At 37.0% G+C, this 21,327-nt stretch overlaps 1 protein-coding gene across 2 annotated transcripts in view; it reads left to right on the forward strand.

Annotated features, from left to right (window-relative positions):
* LOC109061746 (myotubularin-related protein 13-like) overlaps positions 1-21,327 on the forward strand; it is a 132,483-nt gene that overhangs the window by 8,755 nt on the left and 102,401 nt on the right. For both annotated transcript variants that reach the window (XM_042728612.1, XM_042728613.1), the window contains exon 2: positions 7,616-7,701. In XM_042728612.1, coding sequence (XP_042584546.1) covers positions 7,616-7,701 — 86 coding nt within the window. The remainder of the gene's footprint in view (positions 1-7,615; positions 7,702-21,327) is intronic.

The following is a 21,327-nucleotide window of genomic DNA, read 5'->3' on the forward strand; positions in this document are numbered from 1 at the left end:
TAAGTAGGTAAGTTTTTGACTCTACTGAAGGATAAAAATGCCATAATATGTTTGCAGATATTTAAGAAACATGCTAAGTTAACATTAGCATTAAACACTTGTTGCAGTCAGTTATTCTCCTTTGAAAATGTGCGTTCCGGGCCGGAATGTCGATCTTTATTTTGGTTTGTGAAACCCGCCCACTGCCACTTTACCCAGTTGTATTTCGGCACCACGGTTGCCAGTTGGCAGGAAAACACAGTTCATTTCATTTCATTCATCATCAAGTGCGCTCTTTCCTGTTGGTGTCCTCAATCTGGCAACCTGTGTGTGCTACATGTCTGAGGAGGAGGGGCAGGCGAAATAAACCCTCTACAATATTTAGAATTTGGACTGCAATATCTAGTTCAGCCACTCGGTGTCAATCCTACATACAGCACCTTTAAGAACATCAGGAGCGTTTAAGACGTGGCTTTTGGATCAAGTCAATTGAAAGCAAATCTGCCAAGGCTGTTGTTTGCTAGCTATGAAGATCTTTACTAGATGAACACCGCGTGTGCTGTCTACGGTTCCAGAGGTATATATATATATATATATATAGTAACTAACTACTTGAGTAGTTTTTTTTATCCAATACTTTTTTACTCTTACTCAAGTAACTGTTCAGACTATTTTACTTTTACTTGAGTACAGTTTTTAGGTACTCTACCCACCTCTGGTTAGTGGATGAGTAGTGTTTTCTTGGCGTTTTCAGTCAGTTTATTTTAATGAATGTCTGTTATGTCTAAAGATTAGTCTTTATAAGAAGTAGGCTACTTTCCAAAATGGTCCACACAAATGTGATTATGCATTAGCAAGATTCTGACTCATGTTCAGTGTCAATTATGAAACATTCTAAGTGTTCAGTTTTTCAACACAATATGTCTTTTGTTTAAAAGGTTTCAGTTTGATATTGTGTAAATATACAAAATTAAGCATTGGCATAAATTCAGTAGGCATACAGTACAGTACAACAAAAAACCTGTTTAGACATGTTAGCTAAGAACATTTTTTTTTTCTCCAAACGTTTGTTTTACCGCTATTCACAATATGTTACAATGTTTTATGTATTTGCTCTTAAATGGCAAAAAAAGGAGAAAAAAAATAAATAAAAAAGGTTCTGTCATCATTTAGTGAGTAAATGACTGGATTTAATTTTTTTTTTGTAGAACTATCACTTTAAATCAGCTGTGTAAATACTTTACATTGTTTATATTTTTTACCAAAACTTAACAAATGACAAATGCTGCATGAGGACACTGAAGGTGCAAATGAATCATTAGCCCCTTTCACACATACAGACTTTACCGGTAAATTACCGTAAAGTGATCATGTGAATAGACCCTTTTTAAAAATAGTAAATTGCAGGAATTCTGTTGTATGTGAACGCAGAATGAAGATTACCGGTATGAGCATGTACGAGTTCAGAACGCGCTGATGTAAGACGTCTACTCAGTGCTGTTGAAATTCAAAATTCAATGGCTCACGGTCAATCATAACATTCTGTGCAGATGACGCATTTACTCCTTGCTGTGTAGTTCAGTTTGAAGTGAGTGAGTGAGTGACATGTGGCCAAGTATGGTGACCCATACTCGGAATAAGTGCTCTGCATTTATCCCTTCCTAGGTGCACACACACAGAGGTGAACACACACACACCGTGAACACACACCTGGAGCAGTGGGCAGCCATTTTTTGCTGCGGCGCCCGGGGAGCAGTTGGGGGTTCGGTGCCTTGCTCAAGGGCACCTCAGTCGTGGTATTGAAGGTGGGAGAAAGCACTGTACATTCACTCCCCCCACCTACAATCCCAGCCGGTACGAGACTCGAACCCGCACCCTTTGAGTCCGACTCTCTAACCATTATGCCACAACTTCTCCAGTTATGTAATGTGTAATGCGGAAGTTGTGTAATGTCAAAAAAACTGATTGTGTATACCCCTTCATGTTTACAAAAACAACACCGGGAGGCACAGCCGTTAACAGGTCATTTCTGATTAATGATGTCACACAATTTACCAGTATTTTGAAATGGATGTGTGAATGGTGCTTTACCTGAAAAATGGAACGTCGTTGCCTTTGTGAACAGTGCATCTTTGAAATAACCGGTAATGTCATTCCGATAATTTTACGGCAGTTTAGTGGTATTTCTGTGTGAAAGTTTTTGATATATAAAAAACATGCTTTCAGTGAACTTCATTTTTGTAAGTTACCTGTATTTTTAAAGTTATTTTTTTTTTCTGTTTAAATAAACAGTGATTTAGTCCTAAATGTTTTAGTGTTAAGTGTTAATTTAGTTTTAAAACATTTATGTTCTAAGATCTATATTGCATTTTCCATAAAAATTTGATTATGAATCATTTATATTTGTCATTACTCACCGAATCAGAATCTGTGTTTGAAGGATGATGGCTTCATGACTGGATATTTGTCATCAAAAGATGCTTCCTGCTTTGATATCCTTTTAAACGAAAAAGTCAGTTCCTGACAAAATCACAAATATGTGCGAAGTCTATGCTAACGTTACTAGCATAAATGAGTGCCTTGTGGTTAGAGATGACACTTCTGATGTAGAGAGGAAATGTTTTGCTGCCACTGGACAGTGGGAAACCCAATTGGCAGGCCATATAAATCTTTGAAGTTTATTACGACTGATCTCATTTTAACACCTCTATTAAGATTTTATGGATAATAGGATGTTGAGTTCAGGACTGATTGTTTCATGGAAAGATAAGGTGATGATATTGACTGGAATTGTGTCACGGAAGTGACACTTTGTTTTGGTCTCTTCAACTAGGCTGTTTTGCAATAGAAGATTGCAGTTTTGGCCTAGATCTTTCAGATTCTCCATTAAGATATTTATTATAGCAGACAAAATGTTCTTGACAGAAAAACATGAATGCAAGTATATTCAAAGCTCTTTGAAAATGGACAAACAAAGATGATTGAATTTGTCAAATGATTTGCCTGCTTTAAACGGCTCTTTGTTTCTCACTGAAGCTGGTGAAAGGTTACACTGATGAACTGTTGATGAACTTGGATTGATCACTTTCAGTTTCCTGATAAGTGATAATATGGAAATATCCAAAGCGGTTTGGATTGGATGACCTCTACCCCAGCTCTCTGACATTGTTAACCATTTCATTCTATGCAGTTTTGTTTAACCAATTGTAATAAGAAGTCACAATACGATCTTCAACAACAGCTTGAGGATCTTTGATGCTGAACTGCTTTGCACCTTTGTTCAGAGCACCCTGTGGTGTGGTTGACTTCAGACAGCCAGAATAAATTACACTTATGTCATTTTGCTATTTGTTGTATTCGGTTCTGGCGCGTCAACTCTTTGGAAAACCATATGAGTTACATTTTGCTCAGGACATTAATTTTTCAGTTACACAGCTGCTCTTGTCTACTGGCGTACTTCCTGGAATCTGGATGTTTTGACATCACAAATTTGCTAATCTTTCATACGCTTTACCATGCAAATGATAGCGTATTCCTTTGCATATCTTGTTTTTTGGACAGCATTGTGAAGGCCGATTGTGGGATGGCTCTGGGATTTCTGGAAAAAACTCACTTGTTTTATGAAGCAAAATATTTGCTTTACGTAACTGATATAGTGCAGAACTGGGGCATCAGAATTTTTCCAAAGCCCAGCACAGATGGGATGTGTTTTGTCTCCCCGCACACCTGTGTGATGAGCCAGTTCAGGTTAGATGTTAACGTGGTGGTGACGCAAAGAGAAGCCAGCTCCCTACTTTTCAGCCGTCTGTACTGTCTGATCTAGATCAGAATGCCTGAAGATGGATTAAAATTTTCCAGTGAATAAGAAACGTAGCAATAAATCAGGAGTTTTGATAATGCAAATGTTTGAATATGAAAATGATTTCTTTTTGGACAACGTCTTTGGATTTCTTTAATTTTCTCGAGTTGAACTTGAACAAACCCTTAACCCAAAGTGTGCCATATAACTCCACAAAAAAAGCAAGGTTTTGAGGTGAGGTGTGTCTTTTTTCAATTATCAAGCTTGTTTTTTCTCTGGGTGGATGAAAAAACAAGCCAAAATATCATAGAATTGCATTGTAGGAGGTACCCTGGTGGTTTGCATTTCTGGTATGCGAGTGCAACTGGGAAACTGGGTAACAAATGGCATATATAAGGGATAATGCATGGCTAGCTGTGCGGTGTATTAAATGATTTTAATGCACGACATGGAGGCCAAGAAGTGCCTCTGCTAAGTGCATTAAAATCGTTAAATGCACAGCTAGTCATGCATTATCCCACTTATACCATGGTCATTAGATAAAGCTGTTAATGATGTTTGTAGTGCAATTTTTGACTGGAAGGGTAAAAATTATGGTTATTTTCGTCAGTTATGGCTCGTTAGCGCTATCATTCTGTCCATTTCAAATCAGACACAGAGATGAAATAGTGCGGTAAGATCAAATTTATTTGAATGTACTATATAATTTTTTTCTATAATGTGTCTGCGTCTGCGCGTCTCTCTAAACAAGTTGTACTTCAAAAACAGCAATTTTACCACCTCGTTGCTGAGGAATATAATGTAGCGATCCAGTATTTAGGCTATTTTTTCAATAAAAGTCAAGGGGCATACTTATATATGTAAAATATATAAAATAAATTCTTAAATAATTTAATTATTATTTTATATTTTCTCAAATAACATGCAAGGCACTAGACAAAATAATACCACATCAGGTTTGTCTGCAATAATGATTGGCTGACTGTAATTTTTTCTTTTTTTTTCAACAAAACTGCTTACCTTCTATATTATTACAAGTCATATGCGAGCTGAAACTTGCACAATGTAGTAGGAGCTGCCAGAGGTCAAATATACAGTTTAGGCTAACTTCATTATACTCAAGTATTTGACAACATAATGACATAATTGACCAATCACAATGAAGTTTTCTGATAAGCAAAGAATTAATAATAATAATAATAAAAAAAAACGCTATTGCAAAGCCTTGTCTGCTTTCCCTCAGCAACAGCTAGCAGCAGCCATCTAGAACACCCTAGCAATAACATAACATTATGCTAAAAATTGCTACAAATGATGTTGAAATTACATAGCAATGGCCTTGAAGCCATCTACAGCACCTCGGCGTTGTGGCGGCATGTGCTGCATGTTCAAGCAACACTCAAGTTTTGTTCAGTATATTTTAGTTGTTTGTGTAAATGTCAGACTCCAGTTTTGGATACTGATTCATTGTTTTCTTTCCTCCAACGCGAAGTAGAACCACACCTCACGACAAGATTTGGATGTGTTGTTCTTTGCTGTATGATGTGTTTTCAGGTCATAGTGCAGATACGCACATGTCAGGACCAGATTTTACTCCGTTAGCTGAGTTTGATGTTTGTGTCATGACTGTTGCTTAAGACTTCAGTTGTTTGAAATGTTCTTTAAACAAGTTTTCAACATGAGATATGGAGTGGAAAATACCGTTTGACAGTGTTTCTCACAGGACATTTTTGAGAGTGGATACTTACTATCGTGTGTTGTGTTGTGGGGTTCAGGATCAGGACACGGCCGTTACGTTTAATGTTAAAGTCATGCAGTGATGAACGGTGAGGGAAATTTGAACTAATTAGAGTAAAATGTTGTGGAATGTGAGGATTTCTCAAGTGCTGATTGGCTGAAACCTGCCAGTTCAGAGATTGATAGCTTTTCTATGCCGGTAAACACAGCATCAAAGCTACTGTTCTGCCCTAGGGATCTCTGTGGATAGTGGACTTCACAGGGTATTCAGTACGATTCAAATTATATAGAGTGTGTACATGATAATACACAAAGCTTGGGTAACAAACATGAAAAGGAGTCGAGAAACCAGCATTTTATTCAGATTAATTCAACCTCAAGTGATTCCTAGGCTGTTGCGTGCAAATATAAAATACACAAGATGTACGCCCGATTGTCATTATCATGTCTATGGATTACAAACAGTTGAAGGGATAGTTCACCCAAAACTGAACATTATGTCATCATTTACTCACCCTCATGTTGTTTCAAATAAATTAGTTTTTTCTGTGTAAAACAAAAGTAGCTATTTCAAAACTAAATGGTGTCCGAACAACATTGGACCCCTTTGACTTTCATTGGATGAAAAAGATACTGATAAATAGATAAATATGCTAAGGTTTATTATAGTCGTGTTATATTCATAAATGTGTAGATTAAGGTATATCCCTAACCCATAATCTGAATAACCTTGATCTCTTTGGCAGATCAAGTGTTTGATGACATTGCGGAGTATTACACTGGGAATTAGAGACCCTGCGAATCAAAACAGCTTGTATCTTTCTGCACGGTCCACATAAACCCATGAGAGGTGCTTAGTGTGTTTAGTGTAGCTCAAGCCCATGTTTTGACTTTTAAAGTTGTGATTTTATCTAGATGCAGGTTGACTGTCAGCACTACTGTTTTCAAAGAAAAAAGCGAAACGTCTGTGTAAAATAAATATATGATTGTATCAATGAGAAGATTTTATTTTTATTTTTAAACAGTTTACGCAAAAGTGACGATTTACTCACCCTCATTGGACCACACTGACTATCGCTGTATAAACAAAAAACAGTGAGACGTTTTCCAAAATATCTTTTGCGTTTCACAGAATGAAATTCATACAGGAGTAAATGATGACTGAATTTTCATTTTTGGGTGAACTATCCATTAAATGTCATTTCACATTAGGATTCACTATTTCTACTATACACACATTTGCACACCTTGGCAAACATTTTCCCAAAAAGTCAAAATGTATTTTCTCAAATTTTAACAGCCCAATTCCAAGAGCAATATCTTTATGAAGTTGTCTGTCATCTGATCAGTCATTTACTCCAAAAATGTGACAGTCCAGCAATGCGTTCGTCCAGTACATATCTGGCCTGTTTTGTCTATCTGTAATAACATACTGTCAATGGTCTTTCCAAACTCACATTCTGATAAACTGTAAAGATCCCCAACGTCCCCTGACCCAGTATATATTCCAGGTTCCAATTCCCTGTACCAGATATTATCAAAAACACAGGCAGTAATGTATTACCCAGATAAGCAAATGAAAAATGATATCTAGTACTTACTTCATTTTTCTAACTGAGTATTTGATAATGTCTTAACTCCACATCTGTGTTAAGACATGAAGCCTTAAAATTTGCTGTTAAAGGCCCGGTCGCTTTGACCACTTAGAAACTATTCCATTAAAATGTGCTGCATTCTCTAGTTTTGGTTGTGTTCATGAGGACTGCTATTGTCACATTACAATGTTTACACTAGTAAACGCTAATTGACGAAACCCTCTTGGCCCTGTGCATACAATGCTTTCTTTGTCATCAAAAGAAAAAAAAACCAATGGGCCAGGAAAGATGGTTTTTGATGCCAAAAAGACCAAAAGGAATGCATGAGTAATTGTGCCAGTTAGGAAACCTGGAATTGTGATCACGTTTAACAATTTTTTTTTTTATGTTCAGGATTGTCCTGATATGCCCCATACTACCTACCGTTCATGCTGTTTTGAAAATGTAATAATAAAATTGAACATTTCAGTTAATGCTCTGTCATTTTTTTCTATATAAATTTTAGGATCTGGTGAAGGATGTGGCAAGATCATTCAACGCTTCCCCAAAAAGGACTGGGATGGCACGGCATTTCCCCAGGGTGTGGAGATGGTAAGGAGTCGTTTTTGTTCTGTTTTCTGAAAACAGAAACCCAAAAGTAGACTCAAGTCATTTATTCATAAACAGCTGCCTTCTGGAAGTAGCTGGATGGAAAAAAACTGTGTATATTCTACGTCTCTGTTTTTCCCAGTTGTTCTCTGTGATGGATTTTCAGTTTTTGCCATTGGTCAGCTGTGCCCACTTGATTTATACAATCATTCTAAATAGAATAAATGTGACATTGCTGGAGAATATGAATTTGTTTTTTTAACTTTTTTGTTTTCCTCAAAGTTCCTGAAATCTGTGAATACATCTGCCCACATCCTCGGAAACTCATGTGGTTCTGGTATCAGCCTTTCCATTTGTCAACAAATGCATAATCATTGTTTACTTAAAGGTTTATCCCAGTCGCCTCCATTTGCTCTAATTGGAGAATTCCAAGCCCATGTCCTGTCAATTTCTTAAATGGACAGAGGCTCATTGCTTTGCTGTGCCTCTGTCCGATCTAGCACTCTACACACTCTGGCCCAAATAACAGACACAAATCATCTTAACTCTGGACCAAATATTTGCTTATCTGAGCTGAAGAAGAACATGTTGTACATCTAAGTGGCAGTGGCTTTAAAGTTGTCCTGGTTCTTGAGTTAAGAAGCTACAAATGTCTAGCTTAAGCTGGTGGGTTGTGGCCTGGTTGATTGTTTGTTTACTTGTTTATCAAGACGTAATGCATAAATCTTGACCTTTGCATGAAATCTTAGGACTAAAGATTCAGTTGTAATATAAAATACACATCTTCTGATGAGCTTGCTTTTTTATTTCTGAATAAAGATTCATATTGATATTTTCAAATTTTGAGACACTGATGTCTCAAAAAGGTGATGTATCCATCCTCATAATGAAAAAGAGCAATTAGATTCTTGAAGATATATGAAAATATGTTATTACCCATAAATCGATGGTTGCACTACATGACATTTTTAGAGTCTTTAAAAAACCTTTTATGAACCAACATGAATACAAAGAGGACATTTCTGAGAACTTGGCACATGCGTTTTGGCACGTCGTAGACACTCTTATTTGTCTTTGAGCCAAACACAGGCTGTTCTCCCTCTGCTTTCTTGTTTTATTAGTCATTTAAGTGTACGTGAAGCAAAGAAATATGCTTGGTTACACAATATCCTTGGATAATGACTGTATTTATGATACGTGGCTTCGTATTTGCTTTTAGAAAAAGTCTGTATCAGATTAATGAATGACATTGGCTATTTTAATGTGAGAAGAGGCTCATTGTTCACAGCGAGGACTGATTTTGAGTCGGTCATTTACTCATTTTGGCTGTTTACACTCACCTGCTGCGATATGGCCGCGAGCACTGTCTCCCACTGATTCTGAATCTGCAGAGACTGTAATCTAGACAGTCATCTAGAAATCGGCTAATGAAATGCAGGTTCACTATCTTCCAGCAGGTGGTTGAGTCTCTGGTCAGCCAACAGGTTACACAATCTGGGTCAGTCCCGGGCTCAGATGTTGTTTTTATCATTATGAATTCTTACTGATTTATGTTTGTGATTCTAAGAGGACATGATCTTTTCCCCTCTCCAGGAATGGTGATTGTTTCGTCTGTCGGAGACAGTGGAATTGGATTTTACTCCATTTCCGTGGTTTGAGCAGTCACATTATTTGGTGTAATACAATGAAGGTCCTTTTCCTCAAGAACTGCTTGTATATCTGAAGGCTTGTATTGAGAAGCACTGGAAACATTCCATAGGGGTTTTATTCAATACAGACTCAATGACTTCATACAGTTCCTGCAAGTATACGGAATGTCCTTCAGCAGTTGTAAAGTGTTTATATTGAGTATCAGTGTTCTTTGTGTCAACTGGGGCAGCTTGTCATTCACTGGATTTTTCTGTTTATTTGATGCACCATTTTTTTGTAGTGATTGTTGTAGATGTTGGAACCACCAAGTCTGGCACCAATAATCATGGTCAAAGGGTCAGAGTTACATGTCATATTGAAATCACAAACCAAAGTTTGCTTTTAAAAGTCACATTGTCCCTCATTAGTTACATTTATGTTCCTGGTTTATCAGCTTATCTCATTGCTAGACACTAACAGGGATATTGGTTGGTTCTTTGGTCAACTACAGGATAGATTGTAGGGCTTGGTTGACAATATTGATTAAACATTTTGATGAACCCAAATCCCAAGATAGATCTTTCAGTCTGTGCTGTTGTTAGCTGATGTGTGTTTCAACTTATACAGTACTAAACTCCAGATTACATTTTGCCAGTGTTTTTTTTTTAGCTCATTAGCACATTATGTAGACAGAGCATGTGTGCATGGTTGCCAGGTTGGGAAGATTAAGTAAAACCACTTGGCAGAAAATTTAAGAGAAAAAAAAATAATCGATTTAAGAGAAAATCTCTGACAGGCAGGATTTAAACTGTGTTGACATTTGGTCACCACAACCATGAAAGCTTGTGGAGGCTTGTTACTAATGCAAACAAATAAAAATAAATAAAATTTAACAATCTTAGGATTTATAACCAGTGGGCAAATATTGTAGACGATTATGCTTAAATCGAGAAAAGCAGAAATCATGATCACAATTAAAATATTTATTGTGCATGATTTATTGTGCAGCCCTACCTTATAGTATTATAGTAATGTATCAGCTGACAGGTTAGCTTACTGTACCTGATATATATCCAAATGAACTGATATTAAATTAAACCGAATCAAGAGCTTGTGAATTGGAATCAAATTGAATCATAAAATATGTCAATACCTAGAACTATTAGAATGTATTCTCAGCAAAAGCATTCCAGAATCTGCTTGAACTCAAACTGTTTATTTTTGTGGGCATCTCTAAGTGAACTAGATGTGAATAACCAGGTTTGAGTACCAATTTCCATTAGTTAAGCAGTACTATAATTGCAATACATATTAAATATATTTTGAACATCTTTAGCACTTGCACATGTTGTTATTTTTATAGTTTGCACTGTAGTGAATTATTCACATTGAAAGGTTATTAGTGGTTTTATGTAAGATTAATTGCGATGCTGTTTTTCCATTTTCTCATCTCGTGTGTGTTTTTGAGTAAGCGCTCTAGAACAACATTCATCAAACACATTCACGTCTCTTTGAACACTGCAGGGACAGCACAGTACATAGGGTGGGCGATTTATCGTATAAAAATAGACCAGAGCTGTATGTATGTCATTTCTTGTTAGTCATTGGGTGTGCCAGTACTCCCAGCGGACTGCAGAATCGAACCAGAAGAGGGTTTTATTTGGTTTCAGGAAACATGGCTTGAGTTCGTCTACACCGCATCATCTCGGAAGCATTCATTACATTTACATTTATGCATTTAGCAGACGCTTTTATCCAAAGCGACTTACAGTGCATTCAGGTTGACATTTTTTTACTTAACATGTGTTCCCTGGGAATCGAACCCACAACCTTTTGCGCTGCTAACACAATGCTCTACCACTGAGCCACAGGAACACTCATTAAATAAAATAGTCACAGGAACAGTCTCAGGAACACTGAGCATTCAGCAACATATAGAGGACCCCCTCAGCATAGTTTCTGCTCCTTCAGTTTACTCAAACCTATCAGTATGTGCACATGTTTCTACTGATCTCCCTGCCCAATGTGTTTCTTATGCTCTGACCGGACCTTGTGTAATTTTTGGCTCATTCATGTGGTCTAAGATTCTTTCACGGTACTCACGTACACTTTTATCTAGTCTTTAGATGCATACATGCAGTCACCATTAAGCATCTGTAACTGTTAATAGCAGAGCACACAAATATGTTGACCGTAATCCTATATAGCGTTACAGATGTTCGTCTTATTTTGGATAAATTTGCATTTCCGTCAAATTGTATGGAGGATCCGTTTGGTCTGTTTGTGTGGGTTTTATACTCAGCCGTTTATTTTGGACTGATTGTTAAATAATGAAAATAACAAACTCATAAAAGCGCATTGCTGGGGTTAAGTGTCCCCAACATCCCCAGCACACGAAAATGAAATGGCTTCAGTCCCATCTTTGTAGTTTTATTGAATATTGTTTTTAATATACCAGCCGGGGAATTTGGATTTTCGTCTTGGTATGCAAATTGTTATTATTTGCAGATTTCTACAGATTTTCTGTTTTTAGTTTCGGAACAGCAGAAATTCTTTCTTTACCACAACAACCCCCAGCAAACTAAATAGCCACAGATGAGGAATGTTCCAAGTATAAAAGGATAGAAAAACACCCCATCGTGTTTACAGCTCTCGTTCCAAAGGTGTTTTCAATCTTGGAGGAAGTTCTCCAGCTATTCTCCTTGCGTGCTGTTTTTAACCCTGCCTCACATGAAGGTTCAGCTCGCTTTATGCAAATTCACTCGTTGCTTGCTGCTTAGATCACACTGGAAAGACCGTACAGAACAGTTTGAGGGGACTTTAAACAGCTTGTCTAAAGATGGTCCACAACTAGAGCAATGCTATCAACAAATAAGAGTCAGGCAACCCATAAATAACAATGACTGGTTGGGTTAGTTACAGGTCTCACACAGTTAAGACACAGATGTTCTCCGATTGCCTCAAAGAGATTAAGAAATTAATTAGGACCCACAAAGAGTGTAACTGGGTTGAAAACATGATGGATTAATCAGTAATATATGTACACTAAAAGGTAAAAGGAAAGGTCCTCGGGCCGGGATTTGAATTCGGGTCAGCATGCTGCCCACAAGGCTATCGGCGCCGACCCAATTGACACAATTTTGTCGAAATTTAGTGTCTTCATAAATCCACTTAAATTGACCTTTTGGTTAGTTGGCTAAGAGTCATACATTTGCAAAAGTGATGTTTATTGTTTTTTTTTTTTTTAGGTCTGCCATTTATTTTATTTTATTTTATTTACTGAAGTTTTTTTTTAACTGCCTTAAAATTCTCCTGCACTGGCCATTTGTTTGCAGATGCATCTTGCATTGATATTCTATTACTGTATACACCAGTTATAGCCCTTTATTCTGATCTGATTGGCTGGAGTGAGGAACATGGTTTTGAATGTCGGAGTGTCAGTGTTTTCTCACTCAGAGTGGGGTTTCTCTCTCTAGTGGACAGATAATGGAAACCCAGAGTGATTACAGAACGCTTTGAGCAGGAAAAACATTGTGATGTTTAACATGAAACAATTTTGCAAGTACACACTGTGCTTTGCTTGTACTGTAGTAGGAGTGTGATAACATGCACCTGAATCACAGCCAGGATGATATTCAGTATACAAGCACTCTTGCTAATGTAATATTTCTTACTGTCGCATTCATAACAAACATGGATTCCGTTACAGAAAAAGTGTCTGTTTTAATCCTCTTTTGTTCATGCTCTGTGATTTATGGAAAAAAAGGTGTTACACAATTATATTGTGTTTTGACTGTGATCATGGTAATTTTTTGTTTATAAGTTGGAATGTGATGGAACATGAATTTACTCTCAGAGCCTCAACCAGAGGAAAGATGAGGTGCTTCACAGATAGCGAAGGAATGACTGGCATTGTTTCATGGTTTTCTTCTTTGATCTCGGTAGGCTGCAGATTTTGTAGTAGCTGAATGCGTTTGGAGTTTCTAGATTATTTACTGTCATTCTTATCAAAATGTTGCAGTAATAAACCAGCCAAAATCATAATTTTAGTATGTCGATTCACAGATGTTCGTCTCACACACAACCATGCACTTACTCAGAGTCTGCAGCTATATTAGTCACATTATAAGAGCTGAAGAGTCCCGTACATTCCTCTGTGCTTCAGGTTCAATGCTGAATGTCAGGGTCATTCGAATGCAGTGTGTGCTCATGTAAAACGACTCATTTAACTCATTTTCGACTCATTTATCTTGAAAATAAAATGTTATCGGAAATGCATTGATAGAGAACATATAATGATGTTGCTTTTGTTTTGCTCTTTTATTTTTAGGCTTTTTACCCTTTCTAGGAAATAAGAATGTAAACTGAGCAGCTCGTACTTAGACCTGGGTCCTCATGGTCCAAACTTTCAAAGCGTAAGCTCTTATAAGTCCAGAGCGTGTGCAGAGTCCACTGCCGCAGCTGCATTTTCATATGGGCTCAAGAAAAAATGCATTTTGTCTGTAATAGGTCAATTTGATTGATTTCTGAAGGTGCTGTGAGTTTATTGTGTGTTTTAAAATGTCAAATCAGATTGGTCTTTCACGTGGCATGCTTTAGATGAGACCTCTCTGCTGCCAAACGAGCTCAGTTTATGATTGTATATGTGCCAATGCTGATGGCGTGTGGTCAGGTGCATCCCAGAAAGCTTCCATGTCGGAGATGACCTTTAATAGTCATTCAACTGGAATAAATTGTAGATGATGTATTGCGGTAGTCATATGGAGCCTTCTGTTCATTCATTTTCTTTTTTGCTTGAGGGCTTAAAATAAACAGTAGAAACATTTCCAGACCTTTGGTTCCAGATATTTATGATGAGATTTAAGGATGAGTACAGAAGTAGAGTTAGGGGATTATGTTAAATATTTAGGATTTATCCAGTATTAGTTTTGTTAACATCACACTGCTTTTATTATGCATTTTATTTAGCCATTAAGTTTCTAAAGACTGTGCCTGAGGATGGTTTCCTGCCTGTTCCTCATGTCACGACTTGCGAATATGAAAGCAGTAAGTAAGATATATTTAGCAGTGTCTCTGTTTTAAATTTCATTAGCAAAACAAAACAATTGAAAGAAGAAGGCTGATTCAGCAAAACAGTTTTTAAACTGTCCAATGAATTAGTTCAAAACAATAATTTGCTTCCATAAATAAAAAAATGTTCATGGAAATCCCCACATGGCAAAATATACTAAGCTGGGGGCAGCTGTGGCCTAATGGTTAGAGAGTTGCACTTGTAACCTGAAGGTCGCAGGTTCCAGTCTCGGTGCTGGCAGGAGTTGTAGGTGGAGTGAATGAACAGCGCTCTCTTCCACCCTCAATACCCATGGCTGAAGTGCCCTTGAGCAAGGCATTGAACCCCCAGTTGCTCCCCGGGTGCTGGATATAGCTGCCCACTGCTCCTGGTGTGTGTTCACGGTGTGTTCACTTCTCACTTCTGTGGGTGCACTTGGATGGGTTAAATGCAGAGCACCAATTCCAATTCGAGTATGGGTTACCATACTTGGCAAATGTCACGACTTTCACTAATATCATGATATTATTCTTGCTATTTTAATAAAAATACTGTGAAAAGTATACATGGATTTTCTCAGTGATACCTAGAATTTTGCTGTATTTTACTTATTTAAAAAAGTTTTAATCTACTTGACAAGCATAGTTTTTTTTTTCCTAGGGTGCTTTTCCCAACAATGTAACTTGATGCTTAAAGGAATATTTAAACCAAAAATGAAAATTTGCTGAAAATGTACTCACCCTCAGGCTATCCAAGATAAGTTCTTCATCAGAACAGATTTGGAGATATTTAGCATTCCATCACTTGCTCATCAATGGATCCTTTGCAGTGAATGGGTGCTGTCAGAATGAGATTCCAAACAGCTGATGAAAACATCACAACAATCTATCAGCCTGCAAGTCTTTGATTTGAAAAGCATTAAGATGCTTTTAACTTCAAACTGTTGCTTCCAATGAAAAAGGACAACAGCGAATGGACTTTTATTTCCTTTCTTTCTTTCTTTTTTTTTTTTTTTACTCTATAAATTGTTATTATGCATTATGGACATATCATGTTTTGGCCAGAAGGGATGGTTTAAAATTAAAATGCCTTAATGATATGAATTTGTTTCTTACAAACACGCAGTGTTTACTTCACAAGACATGAATTATTGGACTGTGGATTATTTGTGGATTATTGTGATGTTTTTATCAACGGTTTGGACTCTCATTCTGACGGCACCCATTCACTGCAGAGGATCCACTAGTGAGCAAGTGGAATATTTTTTGTCGTCGTCTTTAACGAAATTAACACTGCTTGGTAGTCATTACAGTTTCCTGAAACCATAGTAACTTTGTGACATATCTGTAGTTTGAACCACATGGTGCAACAATATAACACTGTGGTTAATGAAGTCGTGTAGGTGGTGAAATACTAAATTCTGGTAAGGAATCAATACAAGATCACCATTATTGTCAGATGTCAGATTATATAGTCAATATACACAAACAACAGCAAGCCATTCATTTAAAATCATATTTGCATGTAAAGTACTATTTAAATAGTGTATGCTTTACTCCTGTAAAGATCATTCAGTAAGCAGCTTTTTCCACAACAAAGTAACCAAAAATATATCAGTGTATGTAGTGAATAATGTCAAAAGGCTGAATCATATTGCGATATGTACTTTGAAAAAAATACAAACAAACAAAAAAATCTAAGTGAAAACCCCAAACCTTTAGCCTGTTTTCAGAGGATGTATTTTATCTAGACTCCTGAACTGGCTGAGGCTGAGCATTACTTTTTCAAGTGGCCGATAAACATTGACGTTAGTCAGAATGCTTGAACATCTCAAGGCTGTGCATGGGTTCCTTCTTCTGATAGCGTTACCCTTTTACCTGTTTGTCACTGTCACCATGATCACTTGCCATTAACCTCTGTCTCTGGAGATATTTGCTCTTCATTCTCTGGCACGCTTGGAGGCTTTTGCATTATGTCCAGAATGATGGACTAAAATGTTCTTGTTAAACTAACAACAAGGCCCATTCATCTAACCTCCCACAAAAGCACGAGCCACTTGGCAGTGCTGACTGCATGAGCATTGCCTTCCCCAGCATGCTGGGACTGAGGCGGACATAGACCCTTGGCACCTCCTGAAGCCAGTTGGCCCTATTGCTGCTGGCTGCAATGTGTGTTTTATGTCTCCAGCAAATAAACCCAGAATCCTCTGCTTTATTTCTACTGACTGCATCAAATGGATTATGTCTGTAATCTTGTAACCCTGAAGAAAAACATACTTCCTCTACTCCTCTATATAGTTGAGAGGGTGGGAGAAAATGTTTTTTTTTAACATGTTTGCATTTTAAAAAGGAAATCTGCTTATATACACCATAAGTCTTTAGATCATTTTAGTTAATAGCCTGATTTATTTAGCAGTGGTGACTTGATCAGAAATATTATATTTTAGTATACAGTATATGCACACACTACCTTTGAAATTATTTTGTGTTTTTGAAAGATGGCTTTTCTAGACTGCATTTATTTGATCCAGGAAGTAAAAACTGTAATATTTAGAATTATTATTTTTTATTTTTATTTTAAATATATCTGTCTGTTTTGTGTGTGTGTTTAAATACACCCCCCCCCCACACACACACATACATATATAGAGAGAAAGAGAGATAAATGAAAACCTTTTTCATAAAAACTATGGCCACTAACAGTCAGAGCATCTTAATGTTTGTGTGTTTGCTTTATTTTGAGAGAGCTGTGTACTGATGAAATAAAAAAATTCCTCATCGGAGCCTGACATCCTATAATGAAGGAATGTGGCCTCCCAAGATGGGGGCGGGGGGGGTGGGGGTCGTAACCATTCGTGTCATCTATCTCATCTGTTGCTCTGACTTTTTGAACTTATCTTCCCTTTCCTCCAAATCCCTGTTGTAATCTGGAATGTGCTTCGTACTTCCGGGAAGGACGCATAAAGTATTCAGAAAATGTGTAAATAGCTACAGTCTGGTCTGTTGTCTGTCTAGGCACTTTTGGAGCATGAATATTGTGTATTATGTATAACTGCATATCTTTGACTGTTTTATTAATAAAACAATAGATGTGACGTGGCATGTGGCTTTAAGGGTTAAGGGGTTAGTTCACCCAAAAAATAAAATTAAGTCATTATATAGGCCTACTCTTCCTCTTTTTTTCTTCTTTTTATTTTGTGATGACAAAGGGAGAATTTGAAAAAATGTTCTGCTCACACTTTTCCGTATAAATAGCAACCAGCATCAAGCTTTTAAAAAGGATGCAAAAGTATCACAGGTATATAGTAGGATTTTGCGAAGAACAAACTGAAATGTAATGCATTTAATATGTAGGCCTATTAATGAAAATCCTGACATGGCAGTTGGTTTTGTGGATAGTTGCGCATTCGTGACACTCTGTTGGCACCGCAGTTGAGTTCACTCCTACTTGACCAAGAAAAGCACATCAGTAGTGAGAAATCAAGATAAATAAAACACAACACAAAATATAGCCAAGTCCTTTCTTCTCTGAGGTGAATATATCTGTTGTTTTTGTTGCAACATTAAGTTGTCACATTCAAATCTGTCAACTGTTATTCTGTTTGACAACTGGAGTTCCGGTCCAGAGATATTCAACTCAGTGAAGAAGGCCTTTTATTTCATGTTGCATTTTTATTAATCTTCTTTTCTAACAACTTGTTTGTTTTTACTGAGTAAGTTGGATTGAATTGTGGTGCTAATAGTGTCTCATTAACATGCAGTCATGCACAGGAACCAACGGTCAAGGTCAGGATTTTTGTTAAATAATACTTTAAATGTTATTTTTATTATTTATGTATTTATTGTTACAAATTCTATCATATAGCCTACCTCCAGAACATTTGGAGTATACGACATGTTGCATGTTACCATTCTGTGATACTTTTGCATTTTTTAAAAAAGCTTATATGCACAAGTGCGAGCAGGACATTTTTTAAAAACCTCTTCTTTTGTGACCCGAAAAAGAAAGAATGGCATACAGCATTAGAACAACTCCAGGGTGAGTAAATGATGTTTTAAGTTTCATTTTTGGGTCACTATCCTTTAAGGATTTAAAGTGATTAATGATTTCACCTACTCAGTTTGCTTTGCTGGTTTCGGTTGTGTCACCAGGGGCAAATGCACGAATGGCTGAAGCTCACGTCTCACAGTATTTTTTTTTAGTCAGTGTTTGTAAAACAAAGAGAAAAAGAAAACAAATTGAAAACAAAACATTCCGAATCCCAGCATGCATCCAGATTTTGGAAAAAAAAAAATTATGTGTTTATCAGGACAATCTTTTCATGACTAATCATCTTGTGGACTGCTTGGGAGTCATAGGAAACGCATCACCAAGAGCTAGTCAGAGGTGAGCTTTGCCCTACAATGGGTCCAGCGCTATCCAGATCTTTCCTTTTGGGTCTTTGTTTAGAAGGAAACTGAGAGCCAGGAAGAAAATTTGTAGTATTTTTTTAAAGAAAATTTGTGAGATTGCCAGAATATTTGGGTGCTGATTTAATGGAAACATTTAGACTTGTTTTGACTAATAAATATGAAAAGGAAATGTATGACAGTGTACAGTGCACACAGGACCTCTGTGAGCTACGTGGCCCCTTGAATTGATTAGTATCTGTAGTTCCTGGCAGAAGGCAGGCAAAGCATAATGAAACAAAGGACCAGGGAGCTGAGCCATACTCCGAGAGCTTTGTTATTTCCTGCTGTCTCTGTTCATCTCGGCTACCAAAGGAAAACCTGTTAACAAAGGACCCATACCAGTCCCACAAATTCAAAACCAGCCAATGAGGTCCCAGGATTTAACAAGATAAAGATACACACAAACAAAAAAGTACTTTGGCTCTGCAGCTTGAGTGCTCCGGATTGTCTGGCGAGCCCGTAATGTCTCATTCTCACTGGGGGACCAACTTGGTTGACATCATTCAGACAGAACAGGAAAAATTGCTGACTTCTACCCAGACAATTCCTGGTTATTCAAGTTTCTGGCTGAGGGCAGGTAATTAAGGGTCTGAGCTAGATACAAAGGTTACAGATCCCAGGTATGGACCACATGTGGATTGGTGGGAAAACACAAGGGGTTGGAGGGTCTTACCCTGATAATTAAGTCCTCCAAATGAAGTCAAAACAAGAGGTTGGGGTTCCAAAAATCTTATACTAAACCTGTTTAATTATATGTATGCAAGGAATGTTTCAACAACATTTTTAAATGTTTTGGTAACCATAAATGTTTACATCAACTACTTAGTCAGACTTAGTCATTTTTGCCTGACACAGAATAGATGCTTGTCAACAGCATTCACCTAAGGAACTTTGACAAAACATTGCTGCAATTTATATCATGTTTTTATAGAAAGATATATTGCAAGTACACTAGAAACACATTAGTCCATCAATCCATCCATGATCCAAAATACTTGTCCTATGTAAGGTTGCCTATTCCAGCATCTTGGGTCATAGGCAAGGAAACACTGTGGATGACTGCCCTCTCCATTTGTGTTTTGAATAAAATGTCTTTAAGATAGTGGATGCTTTGGATAACTGGGGACGCCAGTTGGGTTGTGTGGCAATTGGTCTTTGTACCACAATGTGTGAACAGGATAACTACCATGATCTATATATATTTCATAAGCAAATGCTAAAGCTGCCCCAAGCTGCTCTAATGGGACTGTTTTTAGTGTGATTTGGGAACCTTGAGTGGCTTGAGATAAAAAGCATCCATAAAAACCAAGTAATCAGGTAACCATGACATACTTTTTTACTGTATATGTACACTTCTGATGAAGACTGTTTGCTCCCTTAACTCTGTAAATGTATTCCCCTTGAGAGTTGGTCTCTCCGCACACAGTACTGAAGTGCCTTAGTGAACATTATTGGCATGTGGTTAAGTGGCCACCAATTATGTTGGCCCACTCACTGCTGGGTGTGCCATATACTCCTCTCCATATGAGCAGACATGGGAAACAGTGTTGTAACCCCTGAATTAATTTGAAAGCAAATAAATTTGGCAAAATGCATTATGATGAATAAAACACAAACGAAAACAATTAGGTTAAAAAAAAAACAAATCAAAACAAAAAATAAGGAAACACACACACAAAAAAAAACTGCCAGCACAAAACAAAACTGAGATAGTAATCAGATGTCTGTCTATACCTGTACTGCATCACAAACAAAACATCACAGAATAAAACGAAATAAAAACAGCGAAACAGAACAAAACCAAACTCAAAACTAAACAAAACAACAAAATAAAACTTAGAAGTCAATCATATGTCTGCCTATACCTGCACTACAACACAAACAAAACACAACAGAAGAAAACAGAACAAAAGCAGCAAAACGGAACAAAACTAATCTCTGTACAAAACTAAAAACTAAACAGAAGTGAACAAAACAATGTGAAGTCAAACAACAAAACAAAACACCACAAAAAACAACAAACAGAACAAAATTTAAAAAACAAAACTGACCCAAACAAAATGAAAACCAAAAAAGCAATCAGAACACCACAGAACTAAACAAAACAGAAAACAATAAAACGGAACAAAAGAAAACAAAACAGAGATAGCAATCTGTGCCCATATTCACAAAAATAAGCAGGGTTTTTCCTGGCTCAAAATGAGGCGGAGGTGGTACCATCCTGATCTTTGCACAATGTACCCACCCTTCAACTGGCTGAATCAAACAGTTTTTACACGCAACATATTTTAGGTGCTATAATAATTATATGATTGATGAAAATGACAATTATAAAGTTACATTTTACAAAAACAAACCTGTTGAATATAAAATTAAATAAAACATACCAGCTAAAAGGGGCACTTTTGTAGTATAGGTGAACATATAACATTAGGTTTTTAAACATTTCATGAAATTGAAAATCTTTTTCCACTCCTTATAGTCTCCTGGTCCACATTG

The sequence above is a fragment of the Cyprinus carpio genome, chromosome B7 (genome assembly GCF_018340385.1).
Source record: "Cyprinus carpio isolate SPL01 chromosome B7, ASM1834038v1, whole genome shotgun sequence".
Classification (NCBI taxonomy): Eukaryota; Metazoa; Chordata; class Actinopteri; order Cypriniformes; family Cyprinidae; genus Cyprinus; species Cyprinus carpio.